At 46.1% G+C, this 22129-nt stretch overlaps 1 protein-coding gene across 4 annotated transcripts in view; it reads left to right on the forward strand.

The window, feature by feature from the left end:
* The window catches only part of TRERF1 (transcriptional regulating factor 1), a 198317-nt gene extending 177130 nt beyond the window's left edge, over positions 1–21187 (forward strand). For 2 of the 4 annotated variants that reach the window (XM_027603026.2, XM_027603028.2), the window contains 5 exons: positions 3420–3508; positions 5074–5241; positions 11046–11249; positions 14126–14373; positions 17529–21187. In XM_027603026.2, coding sequence (XP_027458827.1) covers positions 3420–3508; positions 5074–5241; positions 11046–11249; positions 14126–14373; positions 17529–17844 — 1025 coding nt within the window. In that variant the 3' untranslated portion in view covers positions 17845–21187. The remainder of the gene's footprint in view (positions 1–3419; positions 3509–5073; positions 5242–11045; positions 11250–14125; positions 14374–17528) is intronic. The other 2 variants (XM_027603027.2, XM_027603029.2) reach the window with 1 other exon arrangement.
* The last annotated feature ends 942 nt before the right edge of the window (positions 21188–22129 follow it).

Genomic DNA, 22129 nt, shown 5'->3' on the forward strand with positions numbered 1-22129 from the left:
AACTGAGAGCCAGAGAAGTTGAGTACCTTTGCCTGAGGCCACAGGAGTAAATGACAGAACCGGATTTGCAGACTGGGGTCTCGCAGACTGGGGTCTCGACTGAAGTCACCCCTTTTTTTAAGATTTATTTATTTGATAGCGCACACAAGCAGGGGGAATGGCAGAGAGAGGGACAAGCAGGCTCCACTGAGCAGGGAGCCCGATGGGGGGCTCAATCCCAGGACCCCGGGATCATGACCTGAGCCGAAGGCAGCTGCTTAACCATCTGAGCCACCCAGGCGCCCCTGAAGTCACAGCACAGTGCCTTTATCTGGGAAGAACACGTTCGGGTGTTTCTAGGCTTGGGCCTGGGAATTCAGTCCAGGAGCCCAAGGGTAGATTCTCAGCCCCGTGGGCCATCTCGTGATCAGGATGTCATGAAGATGGACTGTGCTATAGTGTGAGCATAAGAATGCATTTGCTTGTCTGGCCCTGTCCCTGCCTCTCACTTCATGGATGCCCTTGTTGGACAGACACACGTACACGGTGCTGTCTTGTGCACTAAAGGGCAACCCGGAGGACTATGTACAGGAGCCATCTTTTACTCTCTGAGCACATGCTCCCTTCCCCGGGCCCTGCAGTCCTCAGAGCGGGAAAGTGCAGCCCGCTTCTGATCCAGGACGGGATACAGAACGAGCACTCTTGGATGGGGGAGACTGAAGACCCCATCACAGAGCAGCAGCCCTAAAAACCACCGAGGAGTCAGCAGGGGGGATTCCCTTCCACCATGAGGCTTGGGGTCCCCCATGACAGATGGTCCAGGAAGCTATTTCCCGTTCAGTGGGGTTCCACCTGACAATCTATATGGAGGCATGAAGGGATATGCTTCTTAAAAGTAGACCTGGGCAGGGGCGCCTGGGTGGCTCAATCGTTAAGTGGCTGCCTTCGGCTCAGGTCATGATCCCTGAGTCCTGGGATCAAGCCCCGCATCGGGCTCCCTGCTCCATGGGAGGCCTGCTTCTCCCTCTCCCACTCCCCCTGCTTGTGTTCCCTCTCTCGCTGTGTCTCTCTCTCTGTCAAATAAATAAATAAAATCTCTAAAAAAAAAAAAAAAAGTAGATTTGGGCATTTAACCCTGCTGCTGGGGCAGTAATCAGGTGATGATTCCACTCCTGGCATGGGGTGGAAGCAAGTGTGTCCACCATAGAGACTGGATGCTGGCCTGAGAAGGCTGCATGGCCCTGTTAGTGTCTCATCAAGTCTGAGAGCCCCACTCTAACTTAGGAAACGTATGGTCTGGCTGAGAGCGGAAGAGATTCTCATTGATCTAGTTGGGTGTCATCATTGCCAAGATGTCCCCCGATTCTCCATCTGAGATGCAACCCAGAGCTGCATGGGCTCTGGACCTGCAGCGCGGTAGCTTGACCAGGGATTCAGCTGATGTGACATGTCCGCATCATGATCCTCTTCCACCATTGTATTTCTGATTCCTCTTACCTCTTTGCTATTTTGATGGATACCTAAAGGAAACCATGGCTGCTCTTTGGTCATTCAACTGAAGTGTTGGTAATCCTTTCTGTCTCTCTCTTTCTACCTCTGCTCCTGAGCAAGGGGAGCATATTTTTGCTGGGACCCCAAGGCCCTGAATATTAGACAGAATTTGAGGAACAGTGATGGAACCATTCTGGAAACCCAGATCGCACTGACTTCCTGTGCTCATGTCCGCTCCAGCAAAGCTTCTCCAAACACCCAGACTCACTTCTCCTCCCTATTGTGATGGTTGCACAGCCAGAGATACCCAGCCTCCAGAACCTGTGGAAGATGTTTCTTTCTGCTGAGGATTAATCAGAAAACCGCTTCCCTTCTGGAAATAAAGAGATAAACTTGCAAAACAAAGAAATCAGGTGGTGGCGGCCCTGTGTTTTGGAGTTCTGAGCCAGCCAACTCCGCAGAGCATATTCTGAGTCTGGAGCCAGAGTTCTTGGCCTGATTCACTAATTTTGGCTGAACCTTCCAATGGGGGAAATAATTCAGGTTTCCTATATCTTCATTTTCATCGGTCAACCATAGCAAAGTGGAAATCCCGGGCTTATCCTGGTGAGGAAGGAAAGTATTATGGTTTGGGGGATTATAGCTCTGAAAAGTGGAGGAATGTCAAAGGCCTGCCGTGTACCATCCAAAAAATCAGAGATGTGGAGAACTCAAAAAACCAGAAAAGTGAGGCAGAGTTTTCTGCAATCAGCCACAGGAATTGAGCCTTCCCTGGAGCCCCCAGAAATAGGGCTTATCTTAGAAATAAGCTTTATTTCTTACCCCAAACAGGCCAGGACCACCCAGTATGATGATCTGCATATTTTGCTTTCTAATATATGGAGAGAAAACAAATTTGAAAATCAAGATTAGCCGCTAAGGCAGATGCACCAACCCAGCACTGTGGGGCCTCTTCCTCATTGGTCTTGTAGATCAGGTGCCGGTCCCACTCACCTCTCCAGCCTCATCTGCTTTCTCTTCACTGGGAGTTTGTGTTAAACCATACTGGATTACTGCTTCTTCTCTGAACATCTCTGTTTCCTCATCTGTAAAATGGGTAACAGTAATGCCAGTCTTACAGGGTGAGTCTTACAGGTGAAGCCAAATGACTAGTATCTGTGAAGTACTTAGAACCTGGCATAGTAAGCACCTAGAAATGCTAGGTTTTTGTTTTGTTTTGTTTTTTCTAGCACAGTGTCTTGCGTGTAGTAGACACGCAATACTGTTGAATGAATGAATGCATCCATCATCTCACTCTTGCCTCTCACTTTTGCCTCAGCCATGTTTTCTCCCCAGAATTCCCTTCCATCTCCTTCTTGCCTGAATTGTTTCTGTGTGTCCTTTAAAACTCAGCTCAGGTGTTTTCTCTACCTGGAAACCTGACCCTAACCTGAGCGTGAGGCTCACCTTGAACACCGTGGCCTGCTGGTTTGTCTCCCTACTAGATGGTGAGCATCTTGAGGGTGGAGCCTGCCGAGTCTGCCACATCTTGAGGAGCACTTGCTATGTGAACGTTTGCACTCATGAACAGCATAATTACACAAAAACTATAGCTACAATTTGTTGAGCACTCCCGGTTTTCCAGTTACTAAGCTAAGCACTTGTGTGGTGCATTATCTTCCTTAACCTTTGCAAAGATCACAAAAGCTGGGGACAATTAGAATTATTCCCATTTGTAGGTTACTAAACTGAGTTTCGGATTCAGTAACTTGCCAAGGTCAAGGCCATAGCTGGGATTTTAACCCAGATGTCAGGGTTGCTAACCATTACACTACACTGGCTTTTTGTTCAAACGGGAGTTGGATGTGTATTATATCACTTGCTAAAGAGTCGTGTTTTGTAACTAAGTAAGCCAGCACCTAAAAGTAGGGAGAACTGTGTGCTGTTCTTAAGACGTTTCTGTTTTGTAGGTTCGGACAAGTGGACTTCCCTAGAAAGAAAACTGTTTAATAAAGCACTAGCCACTTACAGCAAAGACTTTATTTTTGTACAGAAGATGGTAAGCATGCTTTTTCCAATCGCTCACTTGAAATTGAATTTGGGAAATTATACACCTAAAGACCTACAGAAATAATTTGGTACTGATTTAACACTCTCACGAAAAGGATGTCTTCCACCTCTCTCTGGTGAAGGATGTCATAATGACAGTAGTAATAAAAATAATATTTTGTATATACAGCATCTCACAACAAAATAGAATTTTTCTACACAGATGAAGTAGCACTTTTATAGCAGATAATGAACTTAATAGACCTTAATTGGCTAAGAGGTGAGGTAGTTTAGGCTAAAAGTTAAAATGATTCCAAGAGTGTTTCAGAAAGTCAGCAGTGGAGCCGAATTGTGTTATTAAGGTCATTAAAATGTCCAGGTGCACAGAGAACAGAGTAGCAGGTAACAGCTCCCACTGGCTCTGGGCTGGGCCAAGCTGATGCCACCCACTGGGTGGGTGCCTGTCTCCTGTCCTTAATCTAGGGCCTTCCTTGATGGACAAGAATCATAACAGGTAGACTCTTCTCCCTCTTGCCCCCATCTCCAGATCTGTATTCACCCCTGCCTTTCCCTACCTGGGAGGCCACCATGCTCTTGAATGCCCTGTAAGCTCAGCAGCTTCCATGCTCTTTTTTGAGTCCCCTTCCCCCAGGACTGACCTGTCGGAGGCCTCACCCCTTGCAGGCCTGCACCGTGTTGACTGGTGACGGAGTCAGGTGTCATGTTTGCCAGGCGCCATGGCTTTTTCAACAAGTGCTCTCCGAGCCAAATATCCAGTGATGTGAAGGGAGCAACTTCAGGAAGACAGGAGTTCTTCTGGTGGTGCCCCTCTGATCTCATGGTTGGGGTGGCCGGTTTCCACCCTCCAGAAGCATGGCCAGCCTTTTATCTGCCTCCAGAAAACCCATATTATTGAACCCCACCTTGAGCTTGGGAGATCTATGAACTACACAGAGGCATTTTTTTTTTCTCTTTAGAATGCATGTACCTTTGCCCCCTTGGGGGAGGACAGGGCAAGGTTTGTTTCCTGCAGAGACTAAGCTCTTGTCACCATAACTTTTGCCTTACATTCCTGTTCGATTACTAAGGAATATTTTTCATAAATAGATTTTTGAAGGTCAACCGGCTGGAGAGCCAAATATGCTCAAGCACATTAAATGAAAAAGCATGCTGCTTTATGGGTTAAAAAAAGAAATGAGCTCTCTATGGGCTGACATGAAAAAAGATCTCCAGGCTATATTGTGGAAAAAAAAAAAAAATCAAGTTGCAAAACAGTATAGACAGTGTGCCGCCTCTTGTGAGGAGAAATATATTTTTGTGTTCTTTGGTATATGCATAAAGAGATTCTGGAATGAGACCCAAGAAACGAAGAAGAGGGACTAGCTGTGTGGCAGGGGTCGGGGGTGAGAACTGGATGGAGGGAGACGAGGCACGGAAGGAGGGTTTTCACTATCTACATTTTTTTAATTGAATTGCATACACCTATTACCTATTAGAAAATTAACTTTTCACAAAAACTTGTGGCTTGGCACATCGCGCCCTGCTGAGCTGATCTGGAGATGGCTTTCCCGGCAGGTGAAGTCTAAGACAGTGGCTCAGTGTGTGGAGTACTACTACACGTGGAAAAAGATAATGCGCTTGGGGCGGAAACACCGGACACGCCTCGCAGAAATCGATGATTCTGTGGTGAGTGAAGCTGCTCAGTCGCTGCTTATGCGGGCCCCGCTCCCGCCCCACACCCAGGTTAGTAAGTGGCTGGTGTTTGGCTTGGCTTTACTGAGGTGATCACAGGGAGCGGATGACAGTCCCGCTCCCTGGCCTAGAAATGCCAGAAGGAAGGTGGTCCTGGGTTTGCCCCAGAGCTCAACGCTCAGTTCAGGAGGTGAGGGCTGGCCTGGTTTCCAAGGCAGGCAGGGCCAGGGGAGTGAAGCCAGGGTGGTCCCAGCCTTGACTTGATGGCTTATTAGTGGGTGCCCTTGACCCCCCAGGTTATCCTTTCTGATCCATCCGTGTCACAGATGCTGCTGGCCAGAGAACCAGAACCCTCGGGTTTTCCCACAGCGTCCATGAAGCATGACCTAGGAGGAGCTCTGGCCTCTAGACGGTGCCAGGACCTCTCAATTACTGAGGAATAGTTAGCAGTGTGTGTATTATTCTAATCCTTAATCACCATTTATCCCCGAGACTGATTTCCTTCAGTGGCAGACGATCCAAAGTTGTCTGCATATTCAGTATACACTAAAGACATAACATACCAAAAATGAAAGACATTGAAATCTTCTCCGAACCCCTAATGTGTGGCTTTGGTAATTACTATCACTTTTGTCCTTGTGGTTCACTCTTTTTATCTGCATCCATAACCAGGGGAAATCTAAAAGCACTGTGGAAATTACCTGCCATGCATAGGTGTGTAAAAATGGCATGTCTTATAACAGATTAGTAAACTCCAGGCTGTCACCATCGGGGAAAGTGTTTGGAATTCATGATTGTTGTGAATATCTGTAATTACACTTTCATTCCCCATAATGCCCCAGTTGTGAGTGTTAGCACATAAGTGGCTTATTTTCTTTAAGAGACACTTACATAGCCCTTTGTATGTGCGGGGCCTTGTGCTAGTCCTCTTACCAATATTGACTCATTTAATCCTCACAGCCAATTCGTGAGGTAGGGAACTAAGGTACAGAGCCTAGGTAACTTAGCCGTGGTCAAATGGCTGGTGAGGATGTTCTCTGAGCCTGATTCCCTGTGTGATACTTAAGAGCAGTCAAATGCAAATTCTTTTAGGAAGTATAAAAACTCTTGGACTCATTAATGCCTCAAGTTCCAGGTTCCTACTGGGAATGATCTTAGCTGTGAAATATACACACATATTTGAATTTATATTTGGACCCAGATATCAGGAAAAAATCAACATCTGCATCAGAGGTGATGGTGGTCTATGTTCGGCGGTTTCCCATGGTCTGAGTGGTCGAAGTAGGTGCTGTCTTATAACTGAAGAGCGTTGTTCTCACGTGTGGCCTAATGTTTAAAAAAAGCAATGTGGCCTGTTCTGGCTCAATCAGCTAAACACAGTTGAGTTCCCACAGTGTAAACAACAATGCATATGTGGTGCTGTGGGTGACCTAAGGATGTTAACTAGCCTCTGGCCCTCCTGCCCCGCACCAGGAGCATATACTGAAGTTGGAAGGATATGGCATATGCAAATGGAAGCTTTAGCATGAACCCCAAGACTGTTTACAAGCAGCATAAGACGAGAACCAGAAAGGCCTTAGGTCCTCTCTCTCATCCAGCTCCACCATGCCCCAGGCAGGGGTTTGAGGCCCAGAGAGGGGAAGGGCTGCCCAAGGTCACACAGAGCATTACTTTCCAGATGAGTGGACCAGACAGCAAACAAGGAGGCATGAAGAATCCTGGGCTTGCAGACCTAGGACCTGGATCCTAAGCTTACTGACCTACAAAATGGGGCAGATGGCTTAGATGATTTGGAAAGTCCCTTCCAGTCCTGAAATGTTCTGGCCTCTGTCAGAGTCATGTTTTGGAAGAAGGCAAAATCAAGAGGATATGGTTTCCTAGGGCAAATTGATGTCTTTCCAGCTATGTGTTACCAAGTGCCTAGGGGAGTTCCTGGCATAATATGGATACTCTAAATATTTGTTGAACGAATTGAGTGAACATCATTCCCAGATAGGAGTTACTGTGGATCATAGCAACAGTCCCTCTATGAACTCACTGCAGGGTGATGGGGTGAACAAGGGGATTCAGAGCAAGGGATTGCTGCTAAGGAAGATGTTACCACATAAGGAAGAGGTGCAGTCGTGGGCCAACAGGGCTCTGGAGATGTACAGAAAGGCCCAGGCCAACATGTAAACTGAGACTAAGGAGGAGAGGTTAAGATGATGCCCACCTTCTTGGGCTTATTCACCAGGAGCCAGGATTAAGTTGGATCAGGAGAGCATCCCCACCCTTGTTACCTTAAGGAGAGCAAAAAGCTATGTGCAGAGATGACTCAGGCCCATAAAAAGGAAAGAGGGAGGGAAGGAAGGAGGAAGGAAGTCTTGATTTAAGGTCAGCATGGTAGCTCACAAACAAGGTAGCCCTTTTAGGCACAGTGAAGGCACAGTCAGCCTTCCAAGGAAAGTGTGCAAAGTAGAGATGAAAAATTGGGACCATGCAAGAAATGGGGAGGGTGCAGAAGGCACAGTCCTAGGGGTCCTGCCCTTTGTCCTCTGGGCCTGCCTGGACACCTGGGATGGCTTCCTGATCATAGGTCCGTAGTGTTTGTCCCAGATAGAACATGATGGAACACACTCAGATAGTTCAGGGACTTTTGTGGGGAGAAGGGAAAAGGAGAGTTTGTGAGGAATGGCTGCTCTTGAGGTAGCCAGAAGGCCAACAGAACACAATAGCTTACTCAGCTGAGTAGACTTCTGGCCTGAAGCTATGATAGGTCCTTCCACCTTGGAAGCAAAAGAAGGGGACCAAGGTGGGCTCTGTTAGAGATGTAGGAGGAAAGTGCTGATCACACCTCCCTGTCTCCTACCCGCATTCATGCTCCCACTCAAGGCCAATCTGTGGATCTGGTTGTAAATTCAGCACAATTCAAGAAACTAAACGAGGAAAGTAGCTAACTTTGGAAGACAGCAGTCAGGACTCCAAGGGCCAAGCTCACCCATGGTCTAAGCACCTAAGTTACTACAACCTGGTCCACTGATGGGGGCTTGGGAAACCTCCTGCTGCCCTTCGATATTTACAGGCAGCTGTGGCCAGTGGCTTTGAGGGGTTAAGGTCTCTGTGTTTGGGCTGAAAACCTAAACAATATGCAGAGGAACACGTGTTCCCCTGTGGACATTTGCTGCAGGGCCAATAAATGAAGAACGCTGAGGTTTTGAAATCAGATGGTTTAGGTTTCAATCTCAGTTCAACTTCTTTACCAGCTATGTGACCTTGGGGAAAGTCGTTCTCTGGCCAATTTCCTCATTTGTTTAAAAAAGAAAAATGTGTACGGGGTTATCGTGCGCACCAGAAATTTCACGTATATGTATGTGTGTACACGTGTGTGTGTGTATATGTGTGGTGCCTAATTCATAGCAGGCATTCAATATGTTTTCATCCCCATCATCATCATCATTAGTAATTGTGATGCTCAGATTTATGTCTCTGAGTAAATTTGGGCTGTCGAGCATTTGTATTTTAACTTACAAATGTCTCATAATGCGAATTCTGTTTGCATTCCTGAGAAATAAGAATATCATCCTCCTCAAGAAACTCTTACTGCAGACACTCAAGGTTTTAGGCACCAATGTTAAATATATCACCACCTCCCTATCCTGTATTTGCCCACCTTCTACCAATTTTGGAATATTATTCAGTGTTTCATTTCACAATACACATGAAATGGCCAACTTGTTGATACAAAGTTGTACATGTTAGGGTTTTTGTCCTCCTATCTTTGTATCTCTTAGTCACTTTGGTAAGCCATATGGCTTGACGATAAATCATGTTGTGAACATGTATAGATTGCCAGTTGAAATAAAACCTATCTAAATTCCAGAGACGGATATAATCCAGTACAGTGTAATTTAATCTGTAAATTTGTGGCTATGTGGAATGTCTCTTTCTAAGAGCTTTTAAGCCAAAAAAAGGTATTGTGAGAAAATTACAATTATAACAAGCACTGTAAAACAGATGCCATTGTCATTAAAAGTTATCGTGTGATCTATTTTAAGTGCCAAGCTATAGACCATGGCCTGTGTAATAAACCAATATTGAGTCCACAGAGTTCTAGTTCTAGAAAGGAACGGAGTGAACCGTTGGAGTTTGACATAATGTGGTTTTACCTGAAACCCCTTGAGATCCAAAGATGATGGATTCACACGGGAATCAGACTATTTAAGTAAAATCAACCCTTGTGTTCTACAGTCATAATTATGAGACCTACAACTTACATATCATGAATCACTCTGTAAAATGAAGTAGGCCTACATCTGTACTCTTTGAAGTCTTTCAGCAAATGTAATCATTACTAGTTAATCGTAATTAACCCACTGGACACTGAAGCTATTTCTTAAGTACACCCTGTCACTACATCATCTCAAATATGCATGTATATGGTATTAAATGCAGAGAACAGTGGAACAGTGTCAGAATGTTAAACGCCCCATATTTACTGGCATCGTCTTTCTCCCCTGTCCCCAATCCAAACTGGAGAGAGAAAACTTGTGGTTTCTGGATCCCAGGGTACTGCTCCACTCTTAGAAATCTTTGTCCCTTTCGGGAATTCTCGCTTCTGGGTTCTAAGAATTGTAAGCTCCCCCAGAGTTACATCCCTCTCTGGGGTAAACCAAACTGGGACCCATGTGCTTTGAGCAGAGCCTGGCAGACAACACAATTGACCTGTCGGGTGGAGGTGGCAGGACGTGCCTTTTGTTTTCTCATCTGTAAAATGGGAGGATGTTTCTGTCTTGTTGGGTGAGACCGCAAACATGAAAATGCTTTGTAAACTGTGAAGTGCTGTGAAATAGAAGTTGGAGTGAGATTGATGTAACATAGAACTCCCTTCCCCTGGGCCTCAGTCCTTCCTCAGCCCGCAGGAGCCAGCATCCCTCCATGAGGACGGAGGAAGCAGAGTAAGGTAGTTAAACAAGTGGAATGAGGGCCTCCTGCATCCCTGGCCTCCATCCCAACCCTCCCACAGTAGGGTGCCAGGCTGCTCCAGTGACTTACTATCTTGTAAACTCTGAGGAAGACAGGATTTTCTGCTTTGTTCGCCACTTGGTTGCTGTTCTGAAGTAGGGGGAGGGGACAGAGTAGCAGTGAGGCTACTAATATTTTTCATGTTCTTTTTCATAGAATGCCTCTGGAAGGCATTTCTCCAAGCGCATGATGACAGTCCAAAAAAAAAAAAAAAAAAAATGCAGGGTGAGGGGGTGGGGGGTTATCTCTTCCCCTTTCCTCTCCACAAAGTTGTTGACATTCACTCTTGGATTCCATTTTGACAAGAGCAAGCAGGAGCCCGTCAGAGCACCATGGGTCCCATGCTTTCCACAGGCCATGAGTCAGATCAGACATGTGGGGCATCTCATACGGAAATGTATCATAAGGCCTGGAGGCAAATCATTATATGGGTCTTTAGTCTCTCTCCAGAGGAGTTTCCACAGTATCATTCCTGCTTGAAGGCCCTCGTCACTGCTCTGGGGAGACGGAGCTGCTCACAAGCGAGTTTTAATCCATTTCAAGGTCTGCTGGTCTTGAACCAGGGGGAGAAACTCTACACACAGAAATCTCTCCTCCCTGCATTAACATATTTTTATATCATATAAGTGGTGAGGGGACCCCAAAGTGAGGCGGGGGGACTTCCTCGACCTCAAAGCCCCAAGCGCCCAATGACCGACCTGGTAGAGGCGGTAGCCCTCCCCGGAGCGCTCTGTGCCGTTCCTTAGACAGGATCCCTGTGTTAGCCCCTCTCTCCTCTGGCTGGTGGCTCTGTTTATCACTAAAAATGCCATCTGGGGATGTCCCCTCTTTTGCTTTTATTGCCTCACCACCAGACGAGTGAAGAAGAAGAAGAGTTAGAGGAGGAGGAGGAGGACCCAGAAGAAGATAGGAAATCCACGAGAGAAGAGGAGAGCGAAGTGCCCAAGTCTCCCGAGCCGCCGCCAGGCCCCGTGCTGGCTCCCGCGGACGGGCCGCCCCTGCACGCCCTCAGCCAGCCCTCCGGCTCCTTTATCTGTGAGATGCCCAACTGCGGGGCTGTAAGTGTCGCTGCGTCCTCGGGGGGCCTGGGACTAAGAGGGCGGTGGGCTGTGCCTGGCTTTAAGGACAGGGCATTTTAGAAAGGGTGCACTTGCAGCAAGGCAAGTTTCACAGAGGAGACTCCACATTGCCATGGCTTTGTCTCCTGTCTTTTCGTTTCCTCATTCGTTCAGCCGGCAGATGTTGCTGTGCTGGGCGCTCAGGGGCCACAGAGAAGGTCCCCGCCCCCTGGGAAGCATGTGATCCAGAGCTCTTCAGAGCCGCTGTGAATGGTTCTGCAGCGAGCCTTGGACTCCAGAACTTACACCCCGTGTTTCTTGGTGCCCCTCCACCCCGCGGGTCCGTGTGCCACTACGTCCTGCCCTGTAAAGCATGCATTGAAATGCCGTGGGGGAGCCCACAGAGAAGGTTTTGCCCTTTCATTACAACTTGACCCCATTCCTGGCCATCTCACCTGTCCAGAAGATTTTGCAAAGTTTCGTATTCCATCAAGTGTTACTCATTCAAATGTCATTAATTTGAAATTTGAGAAAGTCATTACAAAGATTTAGCTTAAAGGGGCGCCTGGGTGGCTCAGTCGTTAAGCATCTGCCTTTGGCTCAGGTCATGATCCCAGGGTCCTGGGATTGAGCCCCACATCGGGCTCCCTGCTCTACGGGAAGCCTGCTTCTCCCTCTCCTACTCCCCGTGCTTGTGTTCCTTCTCTCACTGTAATATAAATAAAAGTCTTTTAAAAAATTTAGCTTAAAGTTTACCTTGGTACTCTTTGGGGAGAACCAAAAAAATTTTTACTAAGTAAATTAATCATGTAAACGGGCTGAAGGGGAGTCTGTATAATTATTGAATATAGTACATTTCAAGTACGTTGGAAATAATCGTTTAGCTAAAATAAAACAAATTTACCGTTTGATCATTCTTGGCACTAAGGAAGGCCTTACAGAATCTATACTGGTCTGGTCTAAGGCTCCCATGTATTTTAAAGGATATATTTTTTTAAGCTGTTAACTTTAGACTTTCAGTCGCCCACCGGTCCCCCACTAGTCTGAATTGATGAACTTTTCCCGAATCAGATTTCTTAAAGCCAGGCACACCTGTACAGGTGCGTTCTAGAGGTACTACTCAAAAAAAATGAGAATGTTACTCCTTCACAAGAAGCCGTTTTTTTCCAAGCTGGTGTACATCTTTGCTTGTATATTACACAGGACAATACTGTTTTCCAGAGTGTATTGAATGCTGTTTGAGGATTCTGTCACTTAGATGGAGAAAGCAATAGTCTTTAAAATATTTAGATCCTAAAGCAGAAATTCACTTGATTAACGTCTGAGAAAAAAATGAAAAAGTAAGAGAAAAAGATACATACATTTTACATTAGCTGCGAAGAGAACATAAGAAATTGCTAGCTTGTTTCTGTCTTTGATGTTTAATGACCTGGAAGTGTCACCGCATCATTTCCATTTTGTGTAGAGCGCTTCCGTTCAGGGATGGTTAAGGTGTGACTTTAAATGACAATATTTCTGGGTGAATTTGTTTAGAAATTCACTGTTTCGTCAATTCATAGTTTTGGTGTACGGTAAATCCTTGACTGGAGTGGGAAGTCATCTTTCACTTTTCCCAATCAGAAATGCTCAGCAAGCTGGATATTTTTTTTAATGATTTTTAAAATTCACAGGGAAAAAGCATGTTGGTTTTATTCCTTGCCTAAGCCTGGAGGTTTGCGTTGCTAAATCAGCCATAGATTTATTTTTTTCCCCAGTAAGACCATAAACAGAACTCAAGAATTTCACACAGAGCAAGCTCCATGGGTATGGCTGTTAGCTGATGTGTTTAACAAGCTGGAAGTCGGGGCTCTTTGAATTCAGGGGAGCGGATTGCATCTCTTTACAGTAGCGGTGCTCGACTGGGAATGACTTTGTTCCCCAAGACCCTTTGGCAATGTCTGGAGACATTTATATCACATCTGGAGAGGTGCTGTTGGCTTCTCCTGGGCAGAGGCCAGGGATGCTGCTAAATATCCTACTTAACACGGCCCCCCTCCAGCAAAAACTATCCGGCCCCAAATGTCAGTCATACTGAGGTTGGGAGAACCTGCTTTATGGCAAGTTTCAAAAGACTGTCCAGGTTCGTCCTGCCCCTTTTTATCATCCCGCAGTAAAATTTGGGAGTCTGAAACATTGCTTTGACAATTGGCCACTGATTGAGGCTTGGACGTAATATATAGAATTTATCAGAGCAGCTCATCAGTGTCTTTCCAACTGTGTTTCTTGGGGTGCTAAGGCTTTCCGTGCTGGGGAGATAGAGCTGAGCAAATTGGCTCACTTCCGGGGTGCTGCCTCTATTTCGGCCAGAGCACCTCTGCTTTTAACTTTGAGCTTTTGAGCAAGACTTGATTCGTTTTGATTTGTTTTTCTTAAAGTAAAGGAAAGAAAGGAAAGGGGAGGAGAAAAGAAAAGGGGGGCGGGGCAGGGAAGGGGAGGTCATTTCCAACTTAAAAAAAAAGAGTTTGAAAGCTGGCCACCTCCTTCACCTTACAGATGGAAGAAAAAAAAAAAATCAGGTGTACAGAGGGGAAATGGCCCAGCGGCCCTCCCTGTGAGGCAGAGGTGCTGGATCTCGCCCCCCAGTGCCCTGACTGCTAGACGGCAGCTCTGTCCTTCAGACTGTGCCGCACGCAGTACTTCCTGTCTTCCGGTTGTAACAACGATGTGTGTGTGTTTTTTTTTTTTTTAGGGGCGCAGTGGTAGTATTTGACCTTGACCTTTTCATGCCTGTGTCCAAAGTTTGCTTACTTAAAACCCCCGCCCGCCATCATTAGACACTGTTTCAAGTATCCTGTGTTTCACCACTGAGTAACTAATAACCCTAATTTCCTTTTCAGGACTGTAGATGTCATGTCACTCCCTTTCTTCCCCAGGTGTTCAGCTCCCGACAGGCACTGAACGGCCACGCCCGCATCCACGGTGGCACCAACCAGGTGACCAAAGCCCGGGGGGCCACCCCCTGTGGGAAGCAGAAGCCGGGCAGCACCCAGAGCGGGTACTGCTCAGTGAAGAGCTCCCCCTCTCATAGCACCACCAGCAGCGAGACAGACCCCACCACCATCTTCCCCTGCAAGGAGTGCGGCAAGTACGTGCAATTGGACCGGGCACTGAGTCTGAGTTCCTGATGAATCATTGCTCTGGGGAGGCCGGGCCAAGATGCTCTGAGGTTCCTTCAGCTAGAAAAAGAACCCAGTGTCTCCAAATACTCCCTCGTATCATCCTTGCGGTCTGCACAGAGCCTCAGGGTGGGTGGACCTCGTCTCTGACTCAGAATATGGTCATTCTGATATCCTCACGCCTAATAAGGACAGATAACTTCAGGGCAAACCTCTAGTAACAAAAACTTCGCTCTTTTTCAGAAATGGTGGGTGGGACTTGGATTCCCACTCCATCCCTTCACACCCAAACCGTAGTCACGAGTGGGGCTTTCTTTCCATTGCTGCTTAGTGATTTGAGAATGGCTCTGAAACACCTATCAGGAACTGTCTTCCCACCACTGGCTCTGGCCTGTGTCTGGGGCAGACATCACTAACTGATTGCTGCACTCTTCGCTATCATCTTAAGACAGGACCTCAAATCTTTTCCATCGGAATGCTTCAAGCAGGCACAACCGATGGATTGGGATGACTCAGGAGATAAAGCCTATTTGTCATGCCTGTCCTTTTATGTATAATTTAAGACAACTAAGAGAGAAAAACTGGCAGTAGGCAGTAATATAATAACATCTAACGCTTGCTGGGCACTCATTTTGTGACAATACTTTATGGCAGGAGCTCATCTTAATCCTCACACAGAAACCACATGTGAGGCAGAGGCTGTCTTTATCCTTGTCATACAAATAAAGATTCAAAGTTAGGTAACTGTGACTTGCCTCAGGTCACACCCCCAATGAGAGCAGAGCTGAGATTTGGACCCATCTCTGTTGAAGGGCAGAGCCCGGGCTCCTGACCACTGCTCCATGCTATTGGTCTGTTTATTTTAGGTGGAAAATATCACTGATGATAAGATGCACAGCGTTCCTTCCCACAGCATCCAGTGTAGAATTCCACTTCTCAGTGAGTCCGCCTGACTTGGAGGGGTTGTCATGAGTGACTTCCTTTAGCCTCCCTAGTTGTATGAATGAGGCCAACTGGGACCTCTGCTTATAATACTCATTAGGCTATTTCACACAACTTACCAGTCCCTGCCACTTATCAGGTACTATTTGCCTGGGACGGTTTTAAAGGATTTGCACAGGTATTGATTCACTTAATCTTTAGCACAATGGGGTAGACACTTTTAGTAGCTGCTTTTTTGACGAGCTGAGAAAATGAGGCACAGAAAGGGTGAGGTCTTTGTCACAGTGCACATCTGAGTCGGGATTCAGGCTCTGCAGCCTGACCCAGGCCGGCGCTCTCAGCCTCTGAGTGAACCTAACTCCGTCTGGTGGCACTCGCCACGGTGAGGTGGAATTAGAACAGTCTTCTCTCTGTGAAGCACAGGGATGGGGGAGATGGCTAGTTTAGCCCCCCTGTGTTCTCATACCCTTCAGAACCATGACAAGGCATCACCTTCATCTTATCACGGAGAAGTGAGCCCCCAGATGGATCATTAGGCTTCCTGACTTGAAGGAACCATCTTCAGGCTGATGCCCTTTATCTCCCATCTCTCCCCTGAGGGGAGCTAACACCTCCACTCACTGGGCTACACACAGGCCACACCTCTTTATCCCACCAGGTGGAGACAAAGAACATTTTAACAAACCAGAATTAGCATCTTGAGCTTTCTGGCTGTCTCTCAGTGACATCCATTAAGTGTTTTCCTTGTCTTTGTTTTTATGTTGCTTGGGACCTTTTAATACCATAACTCCAGTTAAGACTTTGTGGAAAATAGAAATATTTTCTGTGGTTTTCCGGAGTAGGAATAACAGGCAAATGTTTGCAGAATGCCTGTTTTAGCTGCTGAAATTATGTTCATTACATGAAACAGTTTCAATACGGGCAATTGTGATTCATCAACTCTGCTTGTCTTAGAAATCAGAGTTTTTTTTTCCTTTCCCTTTATGAGCTCAGGAATGAATGCAGGGTATTTGTGCCACCCCCTCTCCCGAAAGAGGCAGCCTCACATCTGGGCAAACAGTTTCTGAAAAAGGTTCAGGGAGAAATATTTAAGGCTTTGCAGGCCATACAACCATTCAGTCACCGCTATTCAGCTGTACCATTGCCAGGCAGAGCAGCCATAGACGGTCCATAAGCAAATAGACACGGCCGTGTTCCAATAAAACTTTATTTACAAAAATTCAGTGGGCTGGATTTGGTCCACTGACCATGGTTTGCGGGCCCCTTGTCTTGGAGTTTCTCAACCTCAGCAGTGACATTTAGGTCTGATCAGTCCTTGTTTGTGGAAGAGGGGGCCGCCCTCCATGCTGTAGGATATGTAGCCACCTCCCTGGCCTCTGCCCACTGGATTCGAGAAATACCATCTTGCCCCTTGAGTTGTGACAGTCAAAAATGTCTCCAGATATCAACAAGTGTCCCTGGGGAGGCAAAATCACCCACAGCTGAGAACTACTATTTCCTTCTAAAGCTAAAAGGAGGAAATTATGACAATATGATGGCCAATGAGAAGGGATCTTAGGTGAAAAGGAGTAGTGGGTGGAGCTCAGAAGTCAGGTACAATAAAGATGGCATGGGGGGCATTGGATTTGGCCACACAGAGTGACGGGTGGCCTTGAGCAGAGGGTTGGGGCTGCAGTGGAGGGGACAAGAGTCCAGTTGGAGAGGGTGGAGGGAAGAGGAATATACCAAGTGTGAAGAATCAGGTAGAGCCTTCAAGAAATTTGTGGAAGAACAGGGACAGAAGCCAAAGGCAGATGATGCGTTTTATTATGGGAACTATGAGAGCTCAGCAGCATGCTTGAGGGATTCTCAGATTCTGCGATTCTGTTGGGACGAGGCGAGAAAGGGGGAAGCCAAAGGAGGCGAACAGCATGTGCTGCCCACCACAGATGGACAGGAAGACCTTTGAGAACTCCCCCTCCATTGTCACACTGTACGTGTGCTCCCGTCCCCATCCCCTCTCCCTCGTAATGCTCGGAGAGGGCAGGCAACAGGAGTGGAGGTCCTAGGTGGCCCAGGGACTCCCGACAAAGCCACCCAGACCAGATGTTAGACCACGCAGCCCCTATTCCCTGTAGGGCACCCGGATTTCCAAGAACTCCAATCTCCTCAGTTTCACACGCTTCTTTTTCTTCATCTTTAGAGTCTTCTTCAAGATCAAAAGCCGTAATGCGCACATGAAAACACACAGGCAGCAGGAGGAACAGCAGAGGCAAAAGGCTCAGAAGGCAGCTTTTGCCGCCGAAATGGCCGCCACTATCGAGAGGACCGCGGGGGCGCCGGGGCTGCTGCCCCTGGACCAGCTGAGCCTGATCAAACCCATCAAGGACGTGGACCTCCTCGATGGCGACGTGGTCCAGCAGTTGGGAGGCGTCATGGAAGAGGCTGAGGTCGTGGACACGGATCTCCTCTTGGATGACCAAGATTCGGTTTTGCTTCAGGGTGACGCGGAACTATAAAGCCCCGCTTGTCACGCAGAGACAGCCAGCACCCACGGCCTCCGTCTTCGTTAATCAGGAAACCCGGACTTCCTGCTCGCTTTGTAACCATTTTAAACTACCTGTTTAAAAAAGTGGTCGTTTCATTCAGGTTTAGGAAAAAAAAATTTTTTTTTTCAGTTTCTTTTCCTTTTATTTAAAAAAAATCAATGTTTCTGTGGGAGGTTGGAGGGAATAAATAATTGGCACAACTCTATTTAAGAGGTGTTTCATCTGGGCTACATTCCTACGAACTCATTCCTGGCAGGGAATAAACCTGACCTTCAATGTTCTTTTGCTTTCAGATGTCAACCATCCTTGCTGCCTTTGATCCCAAAGCTTGCCGTGAGCGTGTGGATGCGTGTGCGTGTGTGAAGCAGGCTACCCTCTTCGTGTTGGGGCCTTGGGCCATCCTTTCCCACTAAGAGTTATTTTTGTTCTGTTCTGACCTCATTCTGTGGTTTGCAGTGAACCCGGAGTCTCTGCCAGGAGATTCTGTGCTAAGGGGTAACTTTCCAGTGAGCAAAAAGCAAGCCCTCGTGTGACACGGCTTTCCTCTAGCACATACGCCATTTGGAAAGTTGACCAAATGTGAAAATAAGTTTTCTCCCTGCCTTGCCTGTGTCCGTTGGCCTGTTTCCAGGAGTACTGTACAATTTCAGGCTTTCACTCCAATGCCCTGCTTTACGGAGGACCTGGTTCCTAGAGCAAGTGCGTCCTCTTGCCTGCTCCCCGGGGAACTAGTTGGTTCCGATTCGTGGATTGGCAGAGTCATGTCCCAGCTTGAGCCATCTAGAGGAAAACAACCCCAACCATGAAGTTGCCAGGGCTGTTTAGGGAGAGTGGTTGAGGGGCACACATTCTGGAACACCAAGAAGTGTTCTTTTGCCCCAAAACTACAGACTGGAAGAGCCCCTTTTTTGCAACACTGTTAATGGTCCGTGGAGTTCTGGAATTACTTTGTACCACTTGGAAGTACTGTGAAACTTCATTCGCTGGGATTTTGCTGTCATTCACCTTTGCTGGACCGTTTCCTAACCAATTTAATAGCAAATACAAGTGAAATAGCATTAAAGACCAACAATAATGGTTTCAGATACCACTCTAGCTACCAATATTTGCATTCAAACAAGGAATGTATTCATTCAAGTCATTTACCAAAGCACTTCTAGAATTCTCCAAGCTACAGAACTCTGCTCTGCTTCTTCCTGTCCCTATAGCAGGGTTGCTGTTTGTACTTGAAGGTAGTAAGCCTGTAATCCTTCAAAAATGGCATTTAGCTCAGGCTTTTGAGCTGAGTCAGACTGCCCCCTCCCCCGTTGGGGCAAATTAGCTCGTGTCTTCAGACTGGGACGCAGCCCAGCAGAGAGGACTGCCCCTGGAGGCCTTCCCTTGAGCATTAATGCTGCCTGACTCCCGGAAGGAGGGCTTTCAGGCCTTGCCCCACCCCAGGTAGGCTGGTTCCCCCAGCTGGTGTAGGTGTAGCCCATCGTGCCAGGCTACTCCGCGGGCACATTAATTAATAGCTTGACATTAGAGAGAATGTCAGCAGAAGTATGAGGACAGGACCTGAGCATCTTTGAAGTTTGACTCTGGCAGAAGCATTTTAGCACACACTGCAGCCCACCCCGGCTCCGCAGAGGCAGTGTTCTCTGAATCTCAGGAAAGCCACGGACGGAAGATAAATATAAAGGTTCTTTTCGTTTCCATCATTCTGTTTTCAGAAAAAAAGTTCTTGGCAGTTTCATTCATCCTTTCTTATAAGGCAAAAAGAAAGGTTTTATTTGCTGCCATTTTAGACAGGTTATTCTCTCGTCTGTTTCGAGTTAGAACTGCCTAGGCAGTGTGCATCAACTCTGTGGCAGAATTGTTCCAGAACCATTCCGTAAGATCAGCTGATTTGATTGCGTCTGTCCCGGTGACTGCTTCCCCCTGCGTGTGCCGGCGTCTGAGAGTGATTCTGGAATGGTTCCGCTATCGGGTCTATGAAAGCTTATCTATCAAAGGAGCAAACACCCAGAAACATGTTTATAAAGCAAATGTACTTGCTGTGTTTGGAGACTTGCCCAGCCGTTCCAGTTTTAAACATTAAAAATAAACTGAGTTGCCAAGGCAAAAAATGTAATGCACAATTTAATTTTGATTTTTCATGCAGTATAATGTAAGCATCTTTGACTTGAAATAACCAAAGAACTCCTCCTTAACGAGACAGTTCAAATTCCTGAAGAAGTATTTCTTGACAATATCAACTTAAAGAATTGACTTCATGGTAAAATATTGCACTTATTTTCCTTCTGCAATGATTCTGCCTGCATGTATGTGTTCTGTTTTTGCTTCTCTCACCCTCCCCGCCCCAAAGAACTTCTCTTCCTAAAGATTAATGTCTTCAACACCGTTACTGTTTACTATCAGATGGTTTTTCATTAGTGAATTTAGACCTCTTTGAGAAAGCTTGTATATAAAAAGTTAACAGATATATTTTATGGAAAAACCCATCTTATTTTCAAATATATTTAACTGCTGTTATATTTTATTAGAGGAAGGTTGTAAATATTTTCTAGGAGTTCTATTGTAAAGAAAAGTATTTTTGAAAAAAATTAATGTAATAAAAACGAAAACATTTTTAAATAGTGTTGTGATTGCTTCCTGTTCTGGCTTCGTTATGTTCTATTCTCAGCAAATGACTTGCATGCCTTCCCATTTCAGGATGTAATTTATTCAAGTTTGCACTATTATAAGTTGACATCATAATATTTAGTGTACTTAACTGTATTTTCCCCGGAATGCAGGTCCCTTGGTCCGTATCCAAAGCACTATGTATTAGCATCTTCATAATTTTTTCTTTTGTAATGTGTGTATTTTTAATAAGGATTTTATGTAACATTTTGGCAAAGAGAGGGCAGTATTTTCTAGTGAATTTTATAATACATTTTGCTAAAAATGTTTCTTCCTAGGTCAGTTTTTGTTAAGGTGAACCAAAAGTCTTATTTTACCAGGGGCTTAAAAAAATAAAAAGTTTGAAGCTTGAAAGCAAAGTTATATTTAAACATCATATGTAACAAACAAATAAAGATGTTTTATAGACTTGTCCTAAAAAGGTGCATTCCTTCAAAATAAAACAGGCATTCTAGGTTGGTTTTTTCCCCTAGAGTTGAAAGCATTTTTTTTTAAAGTTCTCACAATCCTTTTTTCAGAAAGAGAGCCAGAAGAATTTCACTTAAAAGGTTCCAGTCATTAACCTTCTCAGAAATTTATTATAGTTCCTATAGATAGGCATTCATCAAACAGAGATGTAACCAAATAGACACTGTCCTATTTATTTGTGAAAACCTGATTCGATACTGCATCAGTTGCTCTGAAAATAAAATGTTATCTTTTTGAGTTTCATTTGGCTTAAACATTCCTTCTTTCTAGCCACTGAAATGACTTCTCAATGCTGGATAAATGCTAATTTACCTGTTAGTTGGCTTCTGTAGACCGGTTTAGAGGTCTGCTGATGAGATTTAATGGCTCATTAAAGTGCCCCCTACACACATCCTAGAGGCCAGGACATGAGCCCCTTGATGGGTTGGTGGTCTCTACACCATACTGCCCAGGCTGCAGCTTAGGGGGCTCAGTATCACACACGGGTAGCTCACCGTGAACTTGCCACAAAGTCCCGTCCACCCTGGTGTAAATGCATTGCTAGTCTGGATTTCCGAATTCTAGAGTATGTTTACTTTTTAATGACTAAAAACAAACCTGGGGTGCCACCCACGTGCCCCAATAGATAAATCTTTGAATTTATTTATTCAAGAGAATAAATAAGAATTTCCATTCTGGGTTTTCTACAGAATTTGCTTTAAGTGGGGCATACCTGTTCAAGACCTTAATCTAGGTTCTTTGGGGGTTTTTTTACTTTAATATTTTTTTTAAGGTTTTATTTATCTATTTGACAGAGACAGCGAGAGAGGCAACACAAGCAGGGGCAGAGGGAGAGGGAGAAGCAGGCTTCCCGCTGAGCAGGGAGCCCGATGCGGGTCTCGATCCCAGGACCCTGGGATCATGGCCTGAGCTGAAGGCAGACGCTTAACGACTGAGCCACCCAGGCGCCCCTATTTATTTATTTTTAAATACTTTATTCATTTGAGAGAGAGAGCACAAGCAGAGGGAGGAGCAGGCTCCCCACTGAGCAGGGAACCTGATGCGGGGCTCGATCCCAGGACCCTGGGATCATGACCTGAGCCGAAGGCAGACGCTTAACCGACTGAGCCACCCAGGCGCCCTA

Source organism: Zalophus californianus, chromosome 7 (genome assembly GCF_009762305.2).
Source record: "Zalophus californianus isolate mZalCal1 chromosome 7, mZalCal1.pri.v2, whole genome shotgun sequence".
Lineage (NCBI taxonomy): Eukaryota > Metazoa > Chordata > Mammalia > Carnivora > Otariidae > Zalophus > Zalophus californianus.